The following is a 25,827-nucleotide window of genomic DNA, read 5'->3' as shown; positions in this document are numbered from 1 at the left end:
CACACACACACACACACACACACACACACACACACACACACACACACACACACACACACACACACACACACACACACACACACACACACACACACACACACACACACACACACAGGCACTAACAGAAATTGTCCATTAACTGCACACTGCAGCTGAAATCCACTATGAGAACGAGTGATTGAGTGATGGCAGTGTGTGTGTGCTGTCACAGTATTCTGTACGCGCTACACACAGACTCTTGTAAATCATTTTTATGCTATGAACACGTAACCGCAAACAATCTAGGATGCAAGTTGCCCCATTAGCATTCATATTCCCATAATGCGTTTTGAAAGATGCATTGCTCCAAGTTAGCACGCACACAAACACCAAATGCACATTCGGGTCCACACACACACATAATAAAAAAAAAAAGGAGGCAGTATTTCTTTCATTTTCGCTCCCCCGCTGCAGTCACCCCCGCCCCCCCAACCCAAGTTATTGCATGTGGCAATTCGCCATGACAGATCGTCAGTCGTGCCTAATAGTTCTTTAATGACTTCATTAAATTGTGTTGTGCGGCTTATGATTGTGCTGCCAATTTGTCAGCGCGGGTAATGTCTGGGCGCTAGGGATGCCCCACTTTTATTTGTGAATTAATTGGACATCGACTGTGTTGCAGCCCCCCCACTCCTTCCCTCATGGGAAACAGGATTCACTATCAGCACCACAAGCGGGGCTGGCCCAAATATCTTCAGAGCACTACAGTTTTATGGGACTGGACTCAAAAGCTGAGTGTTGCCTAAGAGGGAGTTCCTTCATTAACTAAGACATAATTAGCTCATAAAAGTAAAAGGAAGCATTTTATTTATTTATTTTTGCTTGTTTTTATTGAAATAGGTCATAAAAATACCTCTTTAACGTATAAAATGAGGTTTTGTGTCACTTCACCACACTGTTTCCTGCTGCATATAAACATGTATTTGTGGGCTACACTAGCCTACCACACGGTTGCCATTAATACATCTGCACAGCGGGGTCTTCTTCTTTTCTTGTTGTGGTGAGCAGTGCTTAGCAATAACAGTCTGCAGCATCAGACTTCTAGCCCCCGCCCCCCTCCTTCCCTTCATGTCCTCCCAGGCAGGGAGGCCTGTCTGCGGGCTGATGGATGTGCAGCAGTGCCGAGTGGTGCATCCCTCGCTGGCCCTGGGCCATGCCCCTCTGTCACAGGCACTGATCTCCCATCAGCCCGAGCGCTCTCACCCTTAATGGTCAAGGTTAGGATTAAGACAAGGAAAATCTGGTCTCAGGTCAGCTGCTAGGGGGAGATTCAGGTACCTCCAGGGCAGTTAGAGATGCGAGGGCTGATAGAGATGAGTTTAGGAAAGTGGGATGATTGAATGCACGAGAAATACAATTTTGGAAAGGGGGGATAGTGTGGCGGTGAGAATGAAATGAGAGTAGGAAAGAGAGCGTGTGTTGTATAACCAAGAGAGAGAGACGTGAGAGGAAGAGTGAAAGAGCTGGAAGGTTTTCTCCGGTGTGGAGCCGAGCCCTTTTAAAACCATTAGAGGCAGGATATTTGTCATATTATGTTATTAGATTAGCCGGGACCCCTAATGAAAGCTGTGGCAATTTATCAGCCTTATGGATGGCTCCATCCCCCACCACTATTTATCAACTAGCACCCCGTCTCACCCATACCACCCCCACCCTCAACACACACACACACACACACACACACACACACACACACACACACACACACACACACACACACACACACACACACACACACACACACACACACACACACACACTGCCCTGCCATAGCTAAACTGCACCCCAGTCTGGATAGGAGAAATGGATGGAGGCTGTAATGGGATTCCAATGCTAAACACCCCGCCTAGTGTTTTTTGTCATTTGGGGTGAGCACACTATTCTCAGCCTGATCGCCCAGAGGCAACACCACATTGGATTATTTCAAGGTTTTTTTTCCAATAGCCCTATTGCGATGGAGCTGTCTCACAACATTTATCTTGCAGTGCAGGATAAGAGAGGCTGTTTGCTTCCTCTCCTGCTGAGGACTCTGCCTCTGATCTCAGTTTACCTTGTGCTAGTTTCTGTGCGGGACATAAAACCATTGTGGTTGTTAGCACGTAACAATACCTTTTCAGACAAGAACATATTTAATAATTAGCAGATGAAGGCCGCATGAGTTTGGTTTCCAATGCGTGTTCTGTATGAGGTGTGCAAACAACTATTGTTATAGTTTTTGATTATTCTGATGATTATTGCCTAGATTAACTGATAAACCTTTCTACAAAATCATGTCCATCCCATTATCTTTGGTCCAAACGGATGCATTTAAATCTTCTGTTTTGTCAGTTTCCAAAGGTATGACATAGAAAAGAATAAAGCAGAAATTCTCCATATTTTTGCCCATTTTTGAATTCAATAGCCCTTAAACAATCAAAAATAGTTGGAACTTACTTTTGTATCGTGCCCTACTCATAGTTATTTTCTATATTAGTGATTTTCTTTAGTTGTAGCTAAACAAACGTATAAACCTCTTTTATTTAAGTTTAGATATTTACACTTGTCAAGAGCTGATGTTTGTGTTTGATTTCCACATAGTAATCATCATGTCCTCTTGTGTCCCCCCTGTAGCAGTGAGGAACGATCGAAACAAAAAGAAGAAGGATGACAAGAAGCCGGAGTGCATGGAGATCTACGTGCTGAGTCCTGAAACGGAGAGGATGATCGAACGGGTTCGAAAGGCACACAAGGAAACGTTTCCCTCCCTGTGCCAGCTGGGCAAATACACTACGGTCAGTATCACTACGCTCCATGTGTACCTGTGTGGTTCACCTTTATTAGCTGCAGTGTATTGTCACCTGTACTGGAAGTATCTAAAACATTTTCCTCCCCCTCTCCCCAACCTTCCAGAGTAACAGCTCAGAACGACGTGTATCTCTGGACGTAAACCTGTGGGACAAGTTCAGTGAACTCTCCACCAAGTGCATCATAAAGACGGTGGAGTTTGCTAAGCAGCTGCCCGGCTTCACAACGCTCACCATCGCCGACCAGATCACTCTGCTAAAGGCCGCCTGTCTGGACATCCTGGTAGGAAACCATCCCCAGCATTCTATTAAAAAGAAATCACAAAACAGATTAAATTAAAGTGTTTGTTGTCATTTGTAACCAATTCTCTCTCTGTTTTCCACAGATACTCCGGATCTGTACGCGCTACACACCAGAGCAGGACACCATGACTTTCTCAGATGGACTCACGCTAAATCGAACCCAGATGCACAACGCAGGTTTCGGCCCTCTCACCGACCTGGTTTTTGCCTTTGCCAACCAGCTCCTTCCTCTGGAGATGGACGACGCAGAGACGGGGCTGCTCAGCGCCATCTGTTTGCTCTGTGGAGGTACGGCACATCTCCTCAAAACCTATTGCACATTCTCTGTACCAATTGATAGTCTGTGACATAATCAGTTTAGGACCCTGGACTTTGTCTCTGGGTGAAATAGCAGTATGGAGGCACTGCTGGACTCTGTCTTTGAGCACCACCTAGTGGATGACTGTAATCATGACAGTATCTGTACTCTGTGTTTCTCCACAGATCGTCAGGACTTGGAACAGGCAGAGAAGGTGGACGTCCTGCAGGAGCCTCTACTAGAGGCGTTAAAGATTTACGTAAGGAGGAGGAGGCCCCACAAACCGCACATGTTCCCCAAGATGCTGATGAAGATCACCGATCTGAGGAGCATCAGCGCTAAAGGTCCGTCACTGCTGTTTATGTGCATATAACGCTAGAAAAACAAGTTGATTCAATTATTGTTCAGTTAGGCTGAAACCTTGTTTAAAATGTTTATCAAATGACATTTAATTCATTTGATTTGGTTGTTTTTCTCCATGTCATGCCATATTCAAGATTCAAAGGCTTTATTGTCATATGCACAGTAGCTACAATGTAGTTATTGCAATGAAAATCTTAAATCCAAGACTCCTCCAACATTGCAACATATTATATATAAGACGTAAAACAATAAAACAAATAAAAAAAACTGTAGAAAATACTGCAAGAAGAAGCCGAGTAGAATAAATAGTGCAGGTTATGTAGTTACCCTAAGTAATGCAGACAAAGTACACTATATACATGTCAAAAAAAGAATTACTATAAGTTGCTGAGATTGTTGTAAATGACCAAGTGAATATTGGAGTCATACAAAATTGCTGGAGTCAGCAAAATTGTATAACATGTATTTTCTAAGATCTTTGGTGTCTGACATTTTCCCGTCCCTCCCCCACCCTGCAGGAGCCGAGCGAGTCATCACCCTGAAGATGGAGATCCCCGGCTCCATGCCCCCCCTCATCCAGGAGATGCTGGAGAACTCGGAAGGTCTGGAGAGCGCGGCGGCGAGCAGCCGGGCGAGCGGCGCCCCCCCCGGCTCCTGCAGCCCCAGCCTGTCCCCCAGCTCGGCCCAAAGCAGTCCCGCCACACAATCGCCGTAGAAGCGGCCCACATTTTTTTTATTTTCCGTCACGATGTCCTCTGCGTTCTTAAGAGGAAGGGGTGAAGGAGGGGGGGGCGGGGCCTGGACCCTGACTGTTGAACACCAGCAGAGCCAACCTCCTCCTCTCCTTACGACACAACCCCCCCCCCTCACCTCCTGATCTGCCTTTTCCTCACCGTCCTGATGTGAGGGGGGGTGAGGCCGGGGCGGCCCGGGGCGACAGGACGCCTCTGAGAGACCAAATCGTAAACACTGCTGAAGACTCCCCCTCTCCCCCCCCCCCCCCTCCCCCTTTCTCCCTCCACTCTCTCCTCCACTGCTGCTGCTCCCCTCTCCACCTTTCTCCCAAAGACTCATGGAAACGGATGCAGTGGCGATCAGTTTTGATTGGGATCGAGAGTGGGCGGGGCAGCGCGGGACAGATGTATGATCAAGGACAATTCATTCAGACTAACTTGATGAACACCAGACACTTTTTTTTGTTGAACTCTGAGGCAGACTGCAAGCTTGGGACTTGTCAAAAGACCCCCCCTCCTCAAAGACTCTGGGTCTTTTCTCTTTTTCCAACTTAAAAAAGACAGATTTCGTACAAAAGATATATAAATATATATAGAAAAAAGTTATTGTGATGGACACGTCCGGAACAGAATGGCAGGTTGAAATGACGACATGTTTTCTGAGAGTAGAAATGGTTGTACTCCTTCACTGTTTGAATCTTTTCATACCCATCAAGAGTATTGAGAGAGACCTTTCAGTTTTATCACATTTGTACATTATTCTAATTAAGGAAAAGCAAAAGATGTTGAAATTTCTCTCCAGTCTACACATGCAAACACACACACACAAACACACACACACACACACACACACACACACACAAACACACACACACACACACACACACACACACACACACACACACACACACACACACACACACACACACACACACACACACACACACACACAAATGTGCACAGAAAACAAGTCGCAATGAATATCACCTACTATTCCAGGTTGGATTTGTTTTCCTTTTTTCTTTTTTTGCTTCCAAGAGAATGGAAAAAAAATGATTGTATGAACTTGGTTGTATGATATGGTCACAGGTCCTTTCAAGAAATCAAATTAATGAAGATTCATTATTAAGGTGTATTTTAAGTAGCCTTTGAGTTTGTGTATATAAGCTGTATTCATTTCTTTAAAACTATGAAGAGTTTTAGGCTTCACCTGATTTTTTTTTTTTTTTTTTTTTTTTAAGAATACCTTTTATGTGTTTTTGTTTATAGGTTTGTGATGCAAGAAAATACATTTTGAGCACATTTTACTGAAGGAAGTTCTTTCATGTTTTGTGCACTAAATACTGGACAGACTCTTAACCAATCACTGGCTGTTCAGGATGTGGCTTTCACAGACAATTTAAACCTCCCCCCTCTCACTTTTAAAAGATGTTTTACATACAGTAGATTGACAAAGTAGCACTCCAGTCGGGGCATAGCTTTTTTTTGGCCGTGTAGCAGAAAGAAATGGTGTTTTTCTGAAAATGGTGAGCCGGACGTCACTTGGAGCCGGCCAGGTTCAAGTGAGCCACAGCAGCTCAGCTTCAAAGAGAGTTCAAATGTGAAGAATGGTGTACATACACACTGTATTAAACACAAGTGATTCTCAGTAGCCTCTGAATGGATCAATAATCTGTAGTGGATGGGAAAAGAATAGATTGTAGTGATGCCTCTGCTCTCTCAGCGGTCAGGCAAGTGAAGGTCCCAAATGTGATGTTTGTCAACTAAGTCCTCACAAATGTTCCCCTGGCAACCTGTGGTAGAAACGAGTATGTGACTTTTTTTTGCCGGATCCAGAGCAACCTCGCACCCTGTGACTCACTTTACGCCAAAACGCCTTCACCGATAACACACGTTTCATCTAGACCATCATTACTGTACACACGCCAATGTCTCAGGAAGGAATCATTTTGTGTGCTTGGCCTGTTCTATGTTTCTGTGCTGCACCCCCCCTTAACCCTCCTATCACAGATGCACACACACATGTCTGCTACTGAGCCCCTGAATTTTATTTCACTCGTTTTTTTTTTCGGCCTGGCAGACCAGGACCTGTGCAGAGAGACACTTACCCTGCAACGTTACGACATAGGATGCCAGTGTGGAGTCTCTCAGAGTCCTTCATGTGTTCTTTTTATTTGTACGGTCAAAGCTGCTTTCATCATTTAGGACTTCACCTGTCCAGAACAGCGCACAACTTTTCCCTCCACAGCTAATCTGGAATAGCAACAGACACACCGTCAGTTTGAGAAATATGGAATATGTTGCAATTTTGTCAAGATTATCAAGCGACTTTGGAAAAAAACAAAACAACAAAAAAAAAAGATTAAAATAAAACCAACATTTAATATTAAATGTGTGTGTTGTTCCTGTGTGTAATTATTTTTCATTCTCTGCTACAAAGGGGTCCTCTGTACTGTAGGTTTTCATGCATCATAAGCATCGATTAAGATAAAATGAAGCGGCAGTCATCAACTTTGTTAACACTTTGAAACCTTTGAGCTTCTTATCTTGTATAGCAGCTATACAGCTAACAAGAGTAAACAGCTCCCTCTTGATAATGAAATAAAGCATTACACCTTTCACATCATCACTCACGTTATAAATAACAGACAATGATTGTTCTTAATATCAAGTAAAAAATGTGTACATTTTCAGTCAGAAATCATGCATCCTTCATTTGAAAGTTTAATTAATATGCAGTAAAACACACACATGCTCAATTAAATACTGTAAAGCGTTTGCCAACTGTATTGTGTACTGTCCGTTTCTTTTATAGTTATTGCAATTATCCTGTTTCGCCATTTGAGCTCAATTTACACTCTCTTTAGTAAAAGTTAATTAAATGACATAAGAAACGTTTTACATCCTGAACCAGGCTCTGGATTAACAGATTATTGTACGAGGTTAAGCCCTACTATATGTATATTGTTATTACTTTCTGAATATGTTCATAATTGAAGTTATTTTCAAGAGGAAGCTAAAAGAAACATCCCAGAGTAATTTTTATTGATGGTGTGGACTAGGCCCAGACCGAATAATCTATACTTGCCTTTAGGCCTATAATGGATTACTCACAAAAAAGACGGCACGAACAACCTCTGTCTAGAATAACGTATTGACCCTGAAACAGGCTGCATGCTTTGCACAGAATTATGAGCCAGAAGATGTTTTTCTCCCTTTATGTATTGTCCGATTTATTCTGATTTTAAACCTGGGTAATATTAGGTACAAAGCCATTTTAAATCATAAATGATAGTTGCAATCAATTGTTAATGCCTTGGGGCACAGCCGTTTATACAGTGTGAGAAAAAAATAATATGTATTTGTGTGTGTGTGTGTGTGTGTGTGTGTGTGTGTGTGTGTGTGTGTGTGTGTGTGTGTGTGTGTGTGTGTGTGTGTGTGTGTGTGTGTGTGTGTTTAAATAAGCTCCTCTTTGCCTGCTGCAACATTACAGGGACGAACATACTTTATTAATGCATCAATAATTTACATTTAGGAATATAACTTCCAATAGACTATACTATTCTGATACGGGGCAGTGTGCAGAAGAAGCTCTCCATGTTTTAATTATGTACATTCTCCCCTATGTTGTGTTCGGGTATCTAGTTTTTTGTATCGGAACAAGGCTTCATGATATCCTCCACAATAGCTATATAAATGATTTTGACAATTTTAGCCAAGTCTGAGCGTCTCTAAAAAAAAGTGTATAATTTGGTGTTCGGGTCTGGGAAGTCCCAGCAGCAGTAAAATATGTCAGGACAACATTGGATATGCCAAACCTTGCTTCCAGGAAGTAGCCCAGTGATTGGTCTATCTGGGCTATATATACCCCGCTCCAGAGCCCTAGAGGGCTTTGGCTCTGCCCCGCCCTATAACCGAGTTGTGACGTTTCAACCAATCAGAATCCTTCGCGCGGGATTTCAAACCTTTTCAAAAAATATTGCCTTTACTGAAGTGAGATCGTTCCGCCGATTCGTAAACAAAATAGTCCCTACAATGTAAATGTTACTAAAAAATGAAGACCAAAAACAAGAAAGCACTTTAAAACGAAGTAACATAAAACACATGTATATATAATTTCCAAAAACATTAGTTAATCCGGGCGATTTCTTTATTTACTGTATGTTTGCAATGTGGCGGAGTGATACCAAGGCACCTATATGGAAGTGTTGAGAGAAATCATGGGACGGATCTACTAGGTAGCATAGCTTCCGTTAGCCATTCGTCGTTATACATTGTAGGACATGGTACAGTATAAGTTTAGTCTGATGTGATATTATAGAAACATTTCTGTTTGTCACGTCCCGGTAGATGTTTATGGATTGCCAGAAGTTGAAGTGACTTTGAGCGGACTTACAGGTAAGGTTTAAAAACATTAACGTTTCAAATGTGTTTTTAAACGGTCAACGTATGTTGAATTCGTCGTTAGCTAGGCGTTGAATGTGTTACTGAAAACCGTTTATTGTGTCGTAATGTCTTTTATTTCTGATTTAAAATGCCAACATCGTGGCAAAACTACACGTGGGGTTTCGCAGAATTGTCAGCAGTGTTTTTTAATTAAAGTCACGCAATCGATTACCTGCTAAATTGCAACAATTACATCTAATTAAGTCGACTAAATGTAAAAACATAATGGTTGCCAAAAAACCATCCATAGCTTGCATCGGTCAGTTATGTCATTCGAGGTAAAGTTAAGCTTTAAAATACGATCTTTGTTTCTATTTTTGTTAAAGGCTTCTATCTATAATATGCTTTATTTTCTGTAAATGTACATTTAGAAGATGTACTTTTTTGTGTGTTAACCAGTTTTGACACTTGTGTTTGCACATGTTCCCAGGTAACGTTAGGAAAATGCCTTTGCATGGAAAAATTGTCGTGATAAAGAGGAGTGGAGGAGATGGGACTGAATTTCCTCTTACTGGAACATGCTTGTTTGGAAGGTAAGATCACGAAAATGTGAATTTAAAGTTGGTGTGCTATGTCAGACTTCAGATTCAAAGTTCCTTTTAACTTTTGTCTTCCTAATTGTACTAGCTATTATCTTAAGAAATGCATATTTGTCACGAAAGAAAGCACATGTCATTGTAGGATTTAACCCTACTACGTGTAGCCTCATGTTGAGTTCAACAGATGTACTGTAAAAACCTCTTTACTCTGGGGGCGGGGCTTAGCTGCCAACGTCACAATCGTGCATCCCTGTCTGCTCTTGTTCTTGCATCAAGCACAAGGGACTCTTTATTGTTCCCTTTTATCTTAAAGCCATCGACTATTTGTATTCCTGCCTATGAACAAGCGCCACTTGCATGTAAACCTAGTGAAAATCCACCTAACATACCACTCTTTTAATTTTCTTTGATCTTGCAGGGTGGCCGAGTGCGATATTCGTATTCAGCTTCCTCATGTATCCAAGGAGCATTGCAGGATTGACTTGAATGAAAATAAAGAGGTAATGACACATTCCAAACACGTCCAAACTGTTTTAACAGGGTCCCCGCGGATCCTTAAAAAGTCTTAAATGTCTTACATTTATTTTTTGATATTAAAGGTCTGGAATTTTAGGAGGGGAGGTATTACATTTTATCTGCGGCAGAATTAATGAGTGTGCAGGGGGATATTGGTTTCCATTGGTCTACTCCCATACCGTTTTGTTAATGCAAGGCAGTCATGTTGGGTAATGTGCTCTGAATATTTTCCCAATATTCAAATGCACGGTTTCAGTAACGGTTTATACTGTTGTCGATTCTTTTTTTCTTTTTAGGGGTCTTAAAAAGGTCATAAAAGTCATTACATTTGTACTTAAAAAATGTGCAGACACCCTGTTTAACGTGCAACGATATCTTGGATTTTGGAGATATTTTTGTTTTTGAATAGCATTAAGCAAAATGATGTATTGATATTTTGGTCAATATACTTAGTGTCGATTTTTCTATAAAAGTAACATTGCTTTTGAATTCTCGGTTTGTAATTGAACTAGATGGAAGTAAAAGGCTAGCTACTTTTTTGTTGTTGCTTTGAGTTACTACAGACAGCTTGAGCATTGTTTGTGTTTGTCCCTCCCAGATTGTTTTGACTAATTTGAGCTCAACGAATCCTACCCGTGTCAACGGAGAGGCTTTGCAGCAGTCTGAGCGTTTGAAGAACGGAGATGTGATAACCATTATTGATCGCTCTTTCAGGTGAGCATGAAAGTTGTTGCCTCCAGAGATTTTAACAGAATCAAACTGAATTAGTTAGTATCAGCAATTGCACTTAAAGAGGACCTATTGTGCAAAATCCTCTTCATGTCTTTTCTACATCAACATGTGTCCCCTCTGTGTAAAGAGACTCTGAAAGTTTCAGGAAAAAAGATTCTCTCTCTTCTTGTCCTGATCCATTTATATAAAAACCTGTCTGAAAATGAGCTGATCAGATTTTTAGCTACTTTATGATGTCATAACGATTTTGTGGCTTGTGTAACCATTAGCCAATCAGCAACCAAGGTAACCCCCCACTCAAACCGTATCACCTGAATCTCCTCCTAGAGCACCATTGAGTTCTTTCTAACCAAATCTCTCTCAGAGGGGCGTGGGGAGGGGCCCCTTATTTGCATCTAAAGTAACAGACAGAGAATCAGCACTTTTGGAACAGAGGGGATTATGGGATGCTGCAATGATCTGTTTGGTATTTGGAGCCAAACACTTCAGAGAAATGTTTTGTATATATCTGAGTCCTATAATATATTGATGAAAAACAGTATAATAGGGGACCTTTTTTAAATAATATGATCCTCAAGTGTGTAAAAAAAAAGAGGAAACCTTACATTTTAACGTTCACTCGATAAACAGAAAGAGTTGAGCGTAATCTGCCAGATGTCACACACTTCCCTAATCAATTTACCACTTCAGTATCTCACCTTATTAAAAACAAAGTGACTTAAAATGCTTGCATGCAAACCATGTGGGCACAGTCTGGAGAAGTGCAAGAATCATGAAAGTACACAAGCCTAATCAAAGATGCTGTTCTTAATGTGCACATTTAGAGACCAAAAGCAATCAAGAGTTCTGGAAACTAAATCTCATCCATATGCAAGTTCTGTTTCTATTGTAACTTACAATTTCTTTCTGAATTGTCCTTACAGGTTTGAGTACCCTCCTGCACCCACCCCAAAGAAGAGGTCTTCCAGAGGAGGCCCAACTGAAACCCTCAAAGTAATTTACCCGTTGGTATCTTTTAGCACTAAAGCCTTGCAGCCATCCCCATGTCTTGAAATTACCTACACTGCTGAATAATTTAATAAATGTGTTAATTACATTTTCTTCAGGTTCACCAAGATCAGCAAGTTGGGGATAAGGTTTCCACTGAAGTTTCCACAGGTGAGACTGTGGTTATTATACATTAACAAGTTGAAAGTGCTATATTTACAGATAATGTTGCAGAATTTGAACTTTTGATCACATTTTTTGTAAATTAGATAAATAAATCATTGATTATACAGTTCTTGTTTTAATATTTATCCCGGTCAATAAATATCTGGCATATCAATAACAAATCAGATTTCCCCTTGTCTTCCATTGCCTCTGGTAGTTTAGTCATTTAAAGGTGGGGTAGGTAATTCACTTCAGAAACACTTGTTATATTCCATGGAATGCTCTTAACATCCCGATAGAAATGAATATATTAAATGCTTTGACAATAAATACATAAAAAATATATAATCTGTGGAAGCCATGGCGCTGTAAAAAGCACGACCAATCATCTGAGCCGGCCCGGCTAAAATAACTGAATGGCCTACCTGCCTGTCAGCCTTCCATCTGTGCACAAACTTATCTCGTGCCCTCATTGGTCATGTGCGCGTTCGTGTGTGTTGGAGGAGGGGCTCTGTAAGGAAGTCTGAAGGAAGGGGCAGTTTTTTTTCCGGCTGCCCTCGAGCTAGTTTCTCCATTCCTACCTAAACTACCTTTAACTCCGGTCTCTTGTCCAACATTTATTTTGAATATTTGTAATGCTTGCCAGTGTGCATTTGTATTTTATTAATTGTCTTTAATGTGAAGTTTTCTGTTTTGCTTATTTTTAGACCCTCATCTGAAAGATGGCACCAACCAAGAAAACATCCAGCGATCTCTGGATAAAACCATGGAGGTGGAGCCCAAGCAGGACAGCAGCCTGCAGCAAAGCAAAACCGCCTCCCCCTTCGGCGACCTGTATCAAATGATCAAACAGTCCCTGGATGTGAAGACCCCTCGGAAATCTTCTGCCAGTGTCCTTCAAACCCCCACCTCCAGGTTTTGCACTCCAAGACCTGTTTCTGTCAGGAAAAATGAGGGCAAAGCTGTCATTTCAACAGAAGACAAGAGCACTCCCCAGAAGGAAGAAGCTAAAGTCTCTGCTGTAGCTGAGGAAACCAAGGAGGCTGAAAATGTTGGTAACACCACCCCAAAGTCTGCTAAGAAGCAGAGAAGGTCCTTGCAGACTCCTTCTACCGAGATGGCCGCAGCTGAAAATGCTGCCCAGTCTGAAGAGACTACTCCCCAGAAGAGAGTCCGTACACCCCCCCAGAGGTTTACATGTGAGGAGTCGCCTGTGAGACGACGAAGAAGTAAGGAGGCAACACCTGCTGTTACTAAGGAACAAGAAGAGACCTCTCCCATAACAGAGAAAGGTAATAAACAATGTAATGAGCTGGAGTTTCCTATGGAATTCAACTAACTATCAAAGCATATGAAAATACATGTATTTTTCCTGATGTATCGTGTTCATTTCATTCCCTAGTGAAAGAGAAGTCCAAAAAACGCAAAAGTGGAGAAGTCGTCTCCGACATGCCCGGACCAGATATGAAGAGGAAGCGTGTTTCCTTCGGCGGCACACTGTGTCCTGAATTATTCGACAAGCGTCTTCCTCCTGATTCTCCATTGCGCAAAGGTGCAACACCGCGTGTGTCCAAAACCAAGAATTCCCTCCTGAGACGAGCATCCGCCAGTGGCTTGTTAGAGGTAAGACTTTGTGTGATGAAGACATCTCTCAATGTTATACATCATATTCATGTATTTTAAAACGTGTCTTGTTCTTTTTGTTGGAGTTTGAAGATGAAGAAAGTCCTGAAAAAAAGAAGACTCCTGCAAAGAAATCACCCAAATCCAGGACCCCCTCTCCCAAGGCTGCAAGGGGGAGGTCTTCCTCTGTCGGTGGATCTCCAGCAGTCCTGACTCCGAGTGTCCAAGGGCGTTTCTCTGTGTCACACATCATCACACCATCTCCTGGAGAAGATGTTGTTCCTGTTACTCCTAAAGTAACGAGGAGGAGGAGCACCTCACGGGAGACTCCAAGTGGCGCAACATTAATGCGCAGAAGAAGTGGCATTTCACGGGCATCTATGAAAGGTATGTTGGACCCTAAAGTGTAAAACATTCCCCATTAACACTGTTTGGAGTTGATCATGCTTTTATATTGATAATAAAAGTGTGTGTTAAGAACAAAGTTGTCAAGAGCTCTGGAAAGTTAACTTTAGCTGAATAGATGACATAATTCAAATTTCATTATTTGTTTACCACATTCAAATAATTTTAACCCTTTTTTTAAAAAAAACAATTTTTTTAACTGTTTTCCTTTCAGTCAACAATTCCTGGGCAGACATTGTGAGATTTGGGCCAACTAAGCACCAAGTCTTTGCTCCAGTTATACATATGGTTACCAAAAAGACAACAAAGGCGACTGTGCCCAAACCACAGGTAAACAACTAAGATGCTAACAACCAGCATAACTTGTTTGACCGAATGACCTTTAACCATACTGCCAATAATGTCAACACTTACTGTACTGGGTTTATATCTTGTGATCTTAGCATGGTTAAAGGTGGGGTAGGTGATTCACTTCAGAAAAACGTTTTGTTGTATTCCATGGAATGCTCTTAACATCCCGATAGCGATGAATACATGAAATGCTTTGACAATAAATAGATAGATGGAAGCCGTGGTGCTGCAAAAAGCACGACTAATTATCTGAGCCGGCCCGGCTAAAATAACTGGATGGCCTACCTGCCTGTCAGCCTTCCATCTGTGCACAAACTTATCTCGTGCCCTCATTGGTCATGTTCGAGTGTGTTGGAGGAGGGGCTCTGTAAGGAAGTCTGAAGGAAGGGGCAGATTTTTTCCGGTTGTGTACTTTCAAATTCTAGCGCACTCGAGCTGGTTTCTCCATTCTTACCTACCCTACCTTTAACCATTTTAAAAACTACATTAACAATCTGTTTCTCAATCTTCTTAGACTCCTGCGAGAAACATCATGGGCCATGTCAGCACTGGCCACGCGGATTCCCCTGTTACCATTGTTGTGGGCAGAGCTCAACAAAGAGTTGTTCCAACTGGCGCCCCACCAAGACTGGTCCCCAATCTTGCACTCCTTAAAAAGAACATGAAAATGGACGAGGACTTCACTGGTAATTTCCCCCTTTTTTTACATCCTAATGAATTCAAACTCTTGTTTTTGGTAATGTACGTTGGAATTCAATATTGTACTTTTGTATTTTCAGGAATTTCTGAAATGTTAAAAACCCCTGCGGTGAAGAAGAAGAGATCTGTAATCAATGAAAACAACGCCCTAAAGACTCCAGTGGGAGCATCTGTGGTTGAACCATCAGTGCTGAACACACCAGAGGAATCAGGTACAGTGTGTGCTGTTTGTATATAGGAGTCAAAGCATGAAATTTGTATTAGATCTGTGGCAAACACAAGTTTATGATACTTATTTTGATGTTCAGCACTTCAAGAATAAATTAAATCGCCAAAAAACAAAAGCTATGGTAGGGCTATAAACACACTACATCACGGGTGCTCGATTTCACATCAACACGCTAAGATAAAGGTTGACTTTTATTGGGTTTTGAGTGGCTTTGTGTCTTGTTGGCAACTGCCTGTTTAAGAAATATAGAAACTTCATACATTCACAGGTATTTACTGATGTAGAATAAAATGTAAAAAAAAGTCCTACGCATGTTTTAACATACCTTAAAGGTGGGGTAGGTAATTCACTTCAGAAACACTTGTTATATTCCATGGAATGCTCTTAACATCCCGATCTCAATGAATACATTAAATGCTTTGACAATAAATACACTAAAAAAATATTCATCTGTGGAAGCCGCGGCGCTGTAAAAAGCACGACCAATCATCTGAGCCGGCTAAAGTAACTGGATGGCCTACCTGCCCGTCAGCCTTCCATCTCGTGCTCGAACTTATCTCGTGCCCTCATTGGTCATGTGTGCGTTCGTGTGTGTTGGGGGAGGGGCTCTGTAAGGAAGTCTGAAGGAAGTGGCAGATTTTTTTCGTTTTGCGTACTTTCAAATTCTAGCGCACTCGTGCTGGTTTCTCCATTCTTACCTACCCTATCTTTTTTAATTCAGGCATCTAAAAAAATACGGTAAAAAAACTAAGATTATGCAACCTGGAAATGCTAACAGATTTCAAGTTTTAGAACCCATTTCTGCACCACTGTATTGCCTAAGGCTAAAGACTTTTAGAAATAAACCCATTAAGTAACATGTTTTTAATGGGACTTATTCTCCAGGTGAGATGATGGTGTCTCCACTGACCGTGTCGTCTTCAGTGAAAAACAGAAGCTACAACAGTGACGCAGTGCAGCGCCTCCTCAATGATGAAGAGTCTAGCTGCATCAGTGAAGTGCCCGTCTCCAGTGAGCAGCAGTGCACGGATCTGAAGAAGACCTCCGCAACAACTCCCAAACAGAAGCCAGAACTACCAGAGTGTCTCACCGGAGTGAAGTGGATCAAGAAGACGCCAAAACAGAAGTCCGAGCCGATCGAAGACCTGAGAGGGAAGATTCTGAAAACTCCTAAGCAGAAGCGTGAACAACAGGAAGACTGTCTCACCGGAGTGAAGCAGATGATGGCCACTCCTAAACGGGAAGCTGTAGAGGACATCAAGGTAGAGCTGCTGAAAACTCCCACTGAGAAGGTTGAACAACAAGAGTCCATCGCCGTCGTTGAGGTGGTTTGTGAGACCCCACAAAAGAAGGCTGAACCCATCGAAGACCTTCAAGAAAATGTCCTGGAAACTCCCAAAGCTCCAGAAGCAGAAGCCACACGTGTGGATGATGTTGAGGAAACTGAAGAGCCATCGATGCAAGAATCTGAAGAGCCATCTGAAACGACCGACATGTTAAGTGCGATCAGTGTGGCCCCAGCGGAACTTCAAGATCTCACTCAGGATGAAACGGTTGATCATACTTGTTGTGAAGTCAAAGCAAAAGGTTAGTTTGTTCTTAAGTTGGATGAGATCAATATGAAAAAGGACAATAAATAACAAAGACATGAATGTAGGCCGCATTACAATAAATGACTGAATTCTTTTGTGGTTTTTGCACTTTGTCCCCAAAGAGCCACAAGATGATGTGCCATCAGATGTCAAGGATGTTCCAGAAGTTAACATGGAGAAAGGTATGTTGACTAATATTGATCCCTTTACTGTTCTTATATTAATTTGTACTTGAACTATATTATGTTATGCTAAACCTAATAGAAAGGAACCATAGCAAAAATAAATTGTTGAAATGTACAAATACTTTTCAGTTTTTTCACTATTGTGTTTCATGTCTAATTTCTGAAGCAGATGCAAATGATGTCGTCGACGATATTGAATCATCAGATGCCGCCAAAAATGTCTCTGAAGCCCCTGTAGATGAGATTGTAGCTGTGGATGAACCCAAAATGGAGACTGTTGATGATAATGTATCTGAAGAACCAGAAGTGGTCACATTAGATGAGAAGGTTACTGAAGATCAGCCTATGGAAGATGCAGTTGAGAAGGTATCTGAAGAAAAACCCAAAGTAGACACCGTAGAAGAGACTGCATCCGAAGAACCTAAAGTGGAAACTGCTTCTGAAATAGTCACAGAAATGGACACGGCTTCCTCAAAGCCCGACCAGAAGAAAAAATCTGTTCGAGGCAGAAGTACCAAGACGGTTGAACCTGAAGAAGCTGATGGTCAACAGGAAGCAGTAGAACAATCTGAAGAGCCTGTCATTCCTACACCATCCAGAGGAAGAAGGGTGAAGAACACTGAAGCTGCTGCCTCATCCGCTGTCAAGCAAACGAAAAGAGGCAGAGATGCTAAGTCTGAAGAAAGCCAAGACGTTGAGTTTCCAGTTGAGGAAAGTGAGCCTCTTCCCACCAAAGCTGCTCCTAAGCCTAAACGAGGAAGCTCTGTTAAAAAAGGTTCTGAGATCCAAGAGGTTCCCCTCGTCAGCGCCACAAACAAGCTCAAACGTGTCGGGAACGGAAAACAAGCTGCTGAAGAACCTGAGGCTGAAGAGAAGAGTGAACAAGAGCCAGCTCCAGTCAGAAAATCAAGGGGGGCGAAAAAAGAAGTTGCCCAAGCCGTTCCAGCGAAGAAAACCCGTCGAGGTGCTCCAACCCTCGAGGAGACGAATGAAGAATCCACAGTTTCAGAGCCGGCACCAGCTCCAGTAGAGCCGGTCAAAAAGGGGAGGCGGGCAGCAGCGAAGCCCGCCGCAGTGACCAGCGAGCCAGCTAATCCCACTGAAGATTCAAGCAGCGCTGTTCAGGAAGACTCCAAAACACCCAAAAAGAAGGGGAAACAAGCTGCTGAAGAACCTGAGGCTGAAGAGAAGAGTGAAGAAGAGCCAGCTCCAGTCAGAAAATCAAGGGGGGCGAAAAAAGAAGTAGCCCAAGCCGTTCCAGCGAAGAAAGCCCGTCGAGGTGCAGCTCCAACCCTCGAGGAGACAAGCGAGGACTCCACAGTTTCAGAGCCGGCTCCAGTTGAGCTGGTCAAAAAGGGGAGACGGGCAGCAGCAAAGCCCGCCGTAGTGACCAGCGAGCCAGCTAATCCCACTGAAGATTCAAGCAGCGCTGTTCAGGAAGACTCCAAAACACCCAAAAAGAAGGGGAAAAAAACTGCTGTAGAACCTGAGGAAAATCCAGAACCTGAGGCTGAAGAGAAGAGTGAAGAAGAGCCAGCTCCAGTCAGTAAATCAAGAGGGGTGAAAAAAGAAGTAGCCCAAGCCGTTCCAGCGAAGAAAGCCCGTCGAGGTGCAGCTCCAACCCTCGAGACGAGCGAGGACTCCACAGTTTCAGAGCCGGCACCAGCTCCAGTAGAGCCGGTCAAAAAGGGGAGGCGGGCAGCAGCGAAGCCCGCCGCAGTGACCAGCGAGCCAGCTAATCCCACTGAAGATTCAAGCAGCGCTGTTCAGGAAGACTCCAAAACACCCAAAAAGAAGGGGAAACAAGCTGCTGTAGAACCTGAGGCTGAAGAGAAGAGTGAAGAAGAGCCAGCTCCAGTCAGAAAATCAAGGGGGGCGAAAAAAGAAGTTGCCCAAGACGTTCCAGCGAAGAAAACCCGTCGAGGTGCAGCTCCAACCCTCGAGGAGACGAGCGAGGACTCCACCGTTTTAGAGCCGGTCAAAAAGGGGAGACGGGCAACAGCAAAGCCCGCCACAGTGACCAGCGAGCCAGCTAATCCCACTGAAGATTCCAGCAGCGCTGTTCAGGAAGACGCAAAAACACCCAAAAAGAAGGGAAAACAAGCTGCTGTAGAACCTGAGGAAAAGCCGGAACCTGAGGCTGAAGAGAAGAGTGAAGAAGAGCCAGCTCCAGTCAGAAAATCAAGGGGGGCAAAAAAAGAAGTTGCCCAAGCTGTTCCAGCGAAGAAAGCCCGTCGAGGTGCAGCTCCAACCCTCGAGGAGACGAGCGAAGAATCCACAGTTTCAGAGCCAGCTCCAGTAGAGCCGGTCAAAAAGGGGAGGCGGGCTGCAGCAAAGCCCGCCGCAGTGACCAGCGAGCCAGCTAATCCCACTGAAGATTCAAGCAGCGCTGTTCAGGAAGACCCCAAAACACCCAAAAAGAAGCGAAAACAAGCTGCTGAAGAACCTGAGGCTGAAGAGAAGAGTGAAGAAGAGCCAGCTCCAGTCAGAAAATCAAGGGGGGCGAAAAAAGAAGTAGCCCAAGCCGTTCCAGCGAAAAAAGCCCGTCGAGGTGCAGCTCCAATCCTTGAGGAGACGAGCGAAGAATCCACAGTTTCAGAGCCGGCACCAGCTCCAGTAGAGCCGGTCAAAAAGGGGAGGCGGGCAGCAGCGAAACCCGCCACAGTGACCAGCGAGCCAGCTAATCCCACTGAAGATTCAAGCAGCGCTGTTCAGGAAGACTCCAAAACATCCAAAAGATCCGTCAAGTGGAACGCAGACGTGGAGGTCCTTGAGGTTCCAAAGGCAACACCTGTAAAGGCAGTCCGAGGCAGGAAGTCAAAACTCTGCACCAAAACTGTGTCAATGGATGCCGACAAAACTGAAGAGAAGGATGTCTCAGACAAAGTTGTTGAAGCTGCGCCCGTCAAAAGAGCCAAGCGAGTGGCGAAGGTCGTTGTTGAAACTGCGGACGAGGCCAAAACTTCAAGCAAGGTGGAAAGTGTTGAGACTGAAGCACAGCCAAAACCCCGCAGAGCAAGAGTCTCTAAGAAATAAAAGCATTTGTAGATTTTGTTAATCCTTATTACCTTTTTCCCTTTTTTTAAAGACTTTGTACTTTGTCATTTTGTGACAAAGTAAAATATCTGGCATTTTATTCATATTGTCAAAAATGAAGCACTGCCTTTCTTTTCATTACAGCAGGGAATTAAGTTTTAACCATTGATTTTGTTACAATTCGTTTTTACCACTGGTTTCTGCCAATATTTGTGTGCCGAAAAAGGTTATTAAATGTTGGTTTGAATGAAAACTGTCTCAATTTGTCTTTATGTCCAAATATTATTCTGGTACTCTAATACCATTTTGTAAGAAAGACCGGGATAATAATTCACCAAATAGCTTAAAAGCACTGGAAGCTTTTATGAATCCTACTTGAAGTACAGACACTTCTCTAGTCCATTATTGTTCTGAATTTTTTTGTTCAGGAACTGCTGTGAAGATTGAAAATAAATGGCTTTTACATTTTCTGGTGCAGGTTTGGCTTAATAAGCCGAGGCAAGAGCAAAAACAACATGGGTTTTATTCACAGCACTAAAAATATTACTTTCTTAGGGTAAGTGAAAGAGCGAAGAGTGTAAATTGGTAAATGGAGTTTTAAAAAAAGACTAGCTTCTAGCCAAGATCAAGTCATAATGAATGTACCGACCTTCCTTTGCACAGAACAGTATTTTGAATTGTTTTTCTGAGTTTAAAACATTACAAGGTCTTTGCTTTGAAATTGAAAACATACATTTCTATGATCTTTAAAAGACTTGCTGATGTTCAAATGCTATTTAAGAAATAAACGATAGGATATTTTTGTGCCGATAACTTCGACTCATACATTCGCAATAAATAACATAAATATTATTTGAAATACAGAACAAGTGATATAATTATCCAAAAAATAAATGCAGAATCTATTTCAGGCTTTGCCGCGCAAATGGAAAACCGGAAACGGAGGATAAAAGGGGAGCACACACCCGGACGGATTTGAGAGACGCACCAGATACAAACGCAGAGGCTGCGCTGGAGGGAGATTTGAGAGGCGCATGGAGAGCTGTCGTTCCGAACCTTGGCTCACTGGAGACTTTAATTGTTAATATATTTCTCGCTTTATCGCTACATTTAACTTTTTACCACCATGGAAGCAAACCCGAACATAAAAGTGACGCCAAAAGGGTTTCTCTGCATCTTATGCAATGCCAATTTACCTAACTGTAAGTATCTAAAGCTAACTTAGCCACATTTAACTTCTTATTTATGATTTCATTATTGCTGTTTTTTGCAAGCCCCTACATACATTTTAACTGTAGCTCCTAAACAGGTGTTTACAAATAATCCCAGCTAACTTTAAGCTGTGAAGGGAGTGGAATATAATAACATTATTGTCTCTTAAATGTAAAATGAATGACATTAATTGATACTGTTAGCTAATGTTGGACCATATCTATGTGCTATATACAGGGGTTGGAGAACAAGTACTTTAGTAAAAGTACCAGAGAGAAGTCCTGTATTCAAAATGTTACTCAAGTAAAAGTAATGAAATCAAGCCAGGCTATACTGTTGATTTTTTTTCTTCTTCCTGCAGTGCCAAGCCTGGGTCAGCATGTGAAAGGGCGCAAACACATGACTCTGAGCACGGTGAAGGAGACCAGGAAGGCCCAGGGGGAGCGCAGTGTGTTCGTCAGCGGCATCAAGCCTGACATCTCTCAGACTGACATCACTGAGTACTTCCAGAGGTTCGGCCAGGTCTCAGATGTTATCATGGATAAATCCAAGGTTAGTCAGGTGTTCATAATGAGATGCAGTTCATACTAAATGATACCTAATCATAATACAGCCTCACCGTGACCAAGGTTATTTAAGTTTTGGGTTGGATGTTCCACAGAATTTCCCTTTGACATTCAACTCCCTGATATAGTCTGACTGTGATGTCTCTCTGCGCTCACAGGGTGTGTTCGCCATCGTGCAGTTCACTGAGGTCGACAGCACACAGGCCACGCTGTCCTGCCTCGAACATCGGATGAAAGGCTTGAAGCTGCGAGTCAAACCTCGGGAGAAGAAGGATTTCAAGCTGATTCCCAAGAAGGCCGGGTCGGAGAACCTCCAACAGTCTCTCGACCGTCTCAAACCTCAGCTGTGTCAGTTGGCATCTGTAAGTGTCCTGCATCAAGTATAAAGCGTGAAGGGGTCTATGTGGATGGCAAATAAACATGATTGTAAGGAGTGTGACAGCATCTAGAAGCTTCTAGTGGTGACTTTTGGAAGTTTTAACCATTCAAATAATGTTTGATACAAACTAAATTAACTTTATATACTACACTTACTATTTTGGGAACATTGTATACAGAACCCTCGTATTTAAACAGGAAATTATTCACCTAAGTGCACCTACAATCATCCGTCAAATACTGTTTTTGGACTCCATTTAATTCTTTTTAACTCAATGAGAACAGTACAGTTTATTATATCGCATATGTGTCATCAAAGTGTTCTTTATTCTCCGTAGGTGGATGCACAGATGCAGTACGTTGTAGAGCGATTTCAGCTGGGAGACAATGAAAAGAAAGCCCGAGAGTTGCTTGTTCAGCTCCTGCAAGAGGTTTTCGTGGAGTTTTTTCCAGGTGACTTCTTTTGTAAAGTAGGGCTGCTCGATTATGGCAAAAATAATAATCTCGATTATTTGGGTCAATAATTGATATCACGATTATTAAAAACGATTATCCATTTACTTTGAAAACATCAATTTATTGGAGAAAAAATGTTTTAACAGTATCTTTTTAACAGTTGATTAGTATAAGTATAATTCAACTGAAAACCAATAAAAAAAAATAACATTTTTTTTATAATGATAATAATCGTTTTTATTTCGATTACGTTGTTAGCCTGAAAGTTTTAGATTACGGATATAACTCCGTGTTATGCCCTAATCTGTGTCTGAAACTATGACATGTTGGGTCCCTTGAATTTGAAGGAATTGGGCCTTGAAACGTCTTGACTTTATGTTAAAGAAGGTGTGGGAACCCATGACATCTTGCCTTAAAGATAAGATAGAACTTTATTGATCCCAATTTGGGAAATTTTTGTTTTGCAGCAGCATAAAAAGACTTGGCATTGTACAATAAAAAATCTAAAAGACAAGAAATAAACTAGAAAGTATACATGTTGAATTTACAAATTAACAAGGTATAAAGCAAGGTATTATATTTACATAAGTATGTGACAGATGGAATATTAAATATTAGACTGAATATTAAAATGTACAGTGAAGAGAGAAACTATGGAGCAGAGAGTTATGTGATCATTGTACCAAAGCTGTATTGGCTCTCTCACTTCTAATCCTATCTGTGGATTGGTTGCAGACAGCCAGATTCTGCCATTCGGTTCATCCATCAACACTTTCGGCGTCCACTCCTGTGACATAGACCTGTTCCTGGACCTGGAAAACACAAAGGTGTTCCAGGCGCGTGCCAAGTCCACCACAGAACAGGTGTGACCTTTTTACATACACACCATGGCCATTATTTACCTCAGTGTTGATACATTAAATAATGTAACTTTACACAGTGCCTGCGGAGTATTTAATCGTCTTCTTTTTCTTCAGGCAGGGGAGGCCATGTCAGACGATGGCCGCTCAGAGGACTCCATCCTGTCTGATATCGACCTGTCCTCTTCCTCTACCAACGAGGTCCTGGAACTTGTTGCAACAATCCTCAGACGCTGTGTCCCCAGTGTGCACAAAGTCCACGTGGTCGGCAGTGCTCGCCTCCCTGTAGTCAAGTTCCATCACCAGGAGCTGAACCTGCAGGGCGACATCACCATCAACAACAGGTATAAAAGGATTCAGTGTAAAAGTCTTCCAACTGTAGTGAGAATAGTTTTTTTCTTGTACACAAAGCAGAATAACACATTGGTTTTATTTTTCTCCTGTCCTGTATCCTTCACTAGACTGGCAGTAAAGAACACCCGCTTCCTACAGCTGTGCTCAGGGGTGGAGGACAGGCTGAGGCCGCTGGTGTTCACCCTCCGCTACTGGGCCAAGCAGAAACAGCTGGCTGGTAAGATTAAATGACTCAAAAGGGCCCTATAATGCTCACTTTCAGGTTCATATTAGTATTTATTATCTCCACTGTGACATGTCTCCATGCTTTAATGTTCAATAGTGATGCAAATTAGTTGCTTTTCGGCGCCTCCCGCTTTTTTAACGCTGCTTTGGGTGACTTGTGTAATTCGTGGAGAACCGAAGAGTTTTCATTTTGGGGGGGGGGAGGGGTCCGTCAGTCAGTCCGTTAGTCCGTCCGACTGACGGACAACTTCTCACTTCAAAAAAGTAGAAGAAATCTAGATCGCAAAATAATTAAACAAGCGAGTGCCTGTTTTTCCTGGCCAAGGACAGGTTCCTTGAACACAACACGAGCGTAACGTGTCTTCACGTGGTTATTTCTCGTCTGAAAGGAGTGTAGACTAGAGTGCTTACGGAGAGCACCGGAACGCCGCTCCAGCTCTTCAAATATTGCAGTACCCATAAGGAGCCGTACACACGCCGCAGTGTTTGCGAGGCTGTGTCTTTAGTTGTAAGCACAGTGGCGATCTGTTGTTATTAGCATCTGGTTAGCTAGCTATGCTAACAAATTTAAAGAGCTTTTCTACAACCAGGTGGAAGAGAGCTCTCTCCTGAGAGGCTCAAATAACCTCAGCTCAGTGAGTTTAAGGCACACCTTGATATGATCATTATAGTTATTAATGAGACTAAATGAAAAACAGGTATAAAATACTATATGACAGTAACAAAAAAGTTGTTACAAATAACAAGAATAGAGTTTAAAAGGGCAGTGATTTGTAAAATATCCAAAAAGAAAAATCTGCTTGCAGTTCTGTTTGAAATGGGTGTTGAAAGATGTACCCATAGATCTCCTCATGTTGCTCTCAAAGTGCACCAGATTGATGCTTTTAACTTCAATATTTAAAAAAAAATCTTCCCGGGGGAGCATGCCCCCGGACCCCCCTAGAGGAGGTTAGGTCCCCCCCACTTAAATCATGTTCACATGGATACTAAATACATTTGCACACATCTTGTGTCCATATCTTTCTGTTTTGGTGGTCATGCCACACTGTGCAGGCATGCACGAGTCATGGCAAGATATCTGGACTAAGAGGTTGCTTTTTCTTTGCAGCATGAAAGAAAGGCAAAATGAATGGGGTGTGATTTTATTTTTTTTAAGCAGAGGTTGAGTTCAATAATTTGTACGGCCCTCTGAGGATGTTGTAAAAATGTAAAGGAAAAAGGTTCCCCACCCCTGCTGTAAATAATAATAAAAACCCTTGATTTATAACTTAACATCTCTGTCTCCTATTGATCTGAGTATATTATAAAGAACAGCCAGTTAATGGAAGCATTATAGCACAGGCCTTTGTCAGATGGTATATTACGCTGTTTTTTTCCTGCTTCGAATAGTTCTCTCTTTTTTCACCATACCTGTGTTTGCATCACTGGTTCAAAAAGCTCTTTATTTTTCTCATAGTGCCTGTGCTGCAGCACCTCTTTTCACCCTCTGTCTGAAACCAGAGCCCAGTCTGCTCTGATTGGTTAGCTGGTCGGCTCTGTCAACCGCTTAGAGATGTCCAGCCCCTAAACATATCACGTACAATGTGTTGGAGCATGAGTGTTGGGCAGTGATGTCACTATGTCGGCAAAGTGAACAAAGGAGGCCAATGGAGCCAGCCAGAAACTCCCTCTGGAGGGAACTGTGGGATTGTAGCCTTTGCTGACCATTTATATGCACACAACCTATATAAAACACTACAGGGAAGGGAAAA

The 25,827-nt window shown here is 42.4% G+C and overlaps 3 protein-coding genes and 1 long non-coding RNA gene across 11 annotated transcripts in view; 3 read left to right on the top strand and 1 right to left on the bottom strand.

The window, feature by feature from the left end:
- Nucleotides 1-5,456, top strand: part of raraa (retinoic acid receptor, alpha a) — a 152,063-nt gene extending 146,607 nt beyond the window's left edge. For 5 of the 6 annotated variants that reach the window (XM_079659692.1, XM_079659690.1, XM_079659691.1 and 2 more), the window contains 5 exons: nucleotides 2,650-2,810; nucleotides 2,929-3,105; nucleotides 3,209-3,413; nucleotides 3,609-3,767; nucleotides 4,305-5,456. In XM_079659692.1, coding sequence (XP_079515818.1) covers nucleotides 2,650-2,810; nucleotides 2,929-3,105; nucleotides 3,209-3,413; nucleotides 3,609-3,767; nucleotides 4,305-4,501 — 899 coding nt within the window. In that variant the 3' untranslated portion in view covers nucleotides 4,502-5,456. The remainder of the gene's footprint in view (nucleotides 1-2,649; nucleotides 2,811-2,928; nucleotides 3,106-3,208; nucleotides 3,414-3,608; nucleotides 3,768-4,304) is intronic. The other variant, XM_079659689.1, reaches the window with a different exon arrangement.
- On the bottom strand, nucleotides 5,237-7,299 carry LOC307025103. The gene is made up of 2 exons (XR_013804067.1): nucleotides 5,386-7,299; nucleotides 5,237-5,323 (listed from the first exon to the last, which is right to left on the bottom strand). It is a non-coding gene; the product is annotated as an uncharacterized lncRNA (long non-coding RNA).
- Nucleotides 7,300-8,745: 1,446 nt separating this feature from the next.
- On the top strand, nucleotides 8,746-20,278 carry mki67 (marker of proliferation Ki-67). 3 transcript variants are annotated; one of them, XM_079660307.1, is made up of 15 exons: nucleotides 8,746-8,918; nucleotides 9,397-9,499; nucleotides 9,924-10,005; nucleotides 10,620-10,735; nucleotides 11,677-11,746; nucleotides 11,860-11,911; nucleotides 12,613-13,197; nucleotides 13,308-13,528; nucleotides 13,615-13,915; nucleotides 14,148-14,263; nucleotides 14,799-14,970; nucleotides 15,064-15,195; nucleotides 16,098-16,799; nucleotides 16,927-16,986; nucleotides 17,159-20,278. In XM_079660307.1, exons 2-15 carry the CDS (start codon nucleotides 9,411-9,413, stop codon nucleotides 20,023-20,025), a joined length of 5,565 nt encoding a protein of 1,854 aa, XP_079516433.1. In that variant the 5' UTR covers nucleotides 8,746-8,918; nucleotides 9,397-9,410; the 3' UTR covers nucleotides 20,026-20,278. The 3 variants fall into 3 exon arrangements, with proteins under 3 accessions (XP_079516433.1, XP_079516432.1, XP_079516434.1); XM_079660306.1 differs by having other exon boundaries at nucleotides 8,747-8,918; nucleotides 17,156-20,278; XM_079660308.1 differs by lacking the exons at nucleotides 9,397-9,499; nucleotides 9,924-10,005; nucleotides 10,620-10,735 and having other exon boundaries at nucleotides 8,747-8,918; nucleotides 17,156-20,278.
- A 711-nt stretch (nucleotides 20,279-20,989) lies between these two features.
- Nucleotides 20,990-25,827, top strand: part of tut1 (terminal uridylyl transferase 1, U6 snRNA-specific) — a 6,529-nt gene continuing 1,691 nt past the window's right edge. Inside the window, 7 exon segments of the mRNA XM_079658458.1 lie at nucleotides 20,990-21,227; nucleotides 21,599-21,789; nucleotides 21,962-22,165; nucleotides 22,520-22,634; nucleotides 23,373-23,500; nucleotides 23,615-23,841; nucleotides 23,959-24,068. Coding sequence (XP_079514584.1) covers nucleotides 21,152-21,227; nucleotides 21,599-21,789; nucleotides 21,962-22,165; nucleotides 22,520-22,634; nucleotides 23,373-23,500; nucleotides 23,615-23,841; nucleotides 23,959-24,068 — 1,051 coding nt within the window. The 5' untranslated portion in view covers nucleotides 20,990-21,151.

Source organism: Notothenia rossii (genome assembly GCF_949606895.1).
Source record: "Notothenia rossii genome assembly, chromosome: 11".
NCBI lineage: Eukaryota > Metazoa > Chordata > Actinopteri > Perciformes > Nototheniidae > Notothenia > Notothenia rossii.
The sequence above is the reverse complement of the archived record's forward strand: the minus strand, read 5'-3'. Positions and strand labels throughout refer to the sequence as shown.

Bases quoted from the DNA above. Each gene is read 5' to 3' on its own strand.
- mki67 (XM_079660306.1), top strand. From the start codon at position 9,411: ATGCCTTTGCATGGAAAAATTGTCGTGATAAAGAGGAGTGGAGGAGAT. The intron at 11,747-11,859 runs GTAATTTACCCG...CATTTTCTTCAG, and splicing joins GCCCAACTGAAACCCTCAAA to GTTCACCAAGATCAGCAAGT. The intron at 13,529-13,614 runs GTAAGACTTTGT...TTTTTGTTGGAG, and splicing joins CCGCCAGTGGCTTGTTAGAG to TTTGAAGATGAAGAAAGTCC.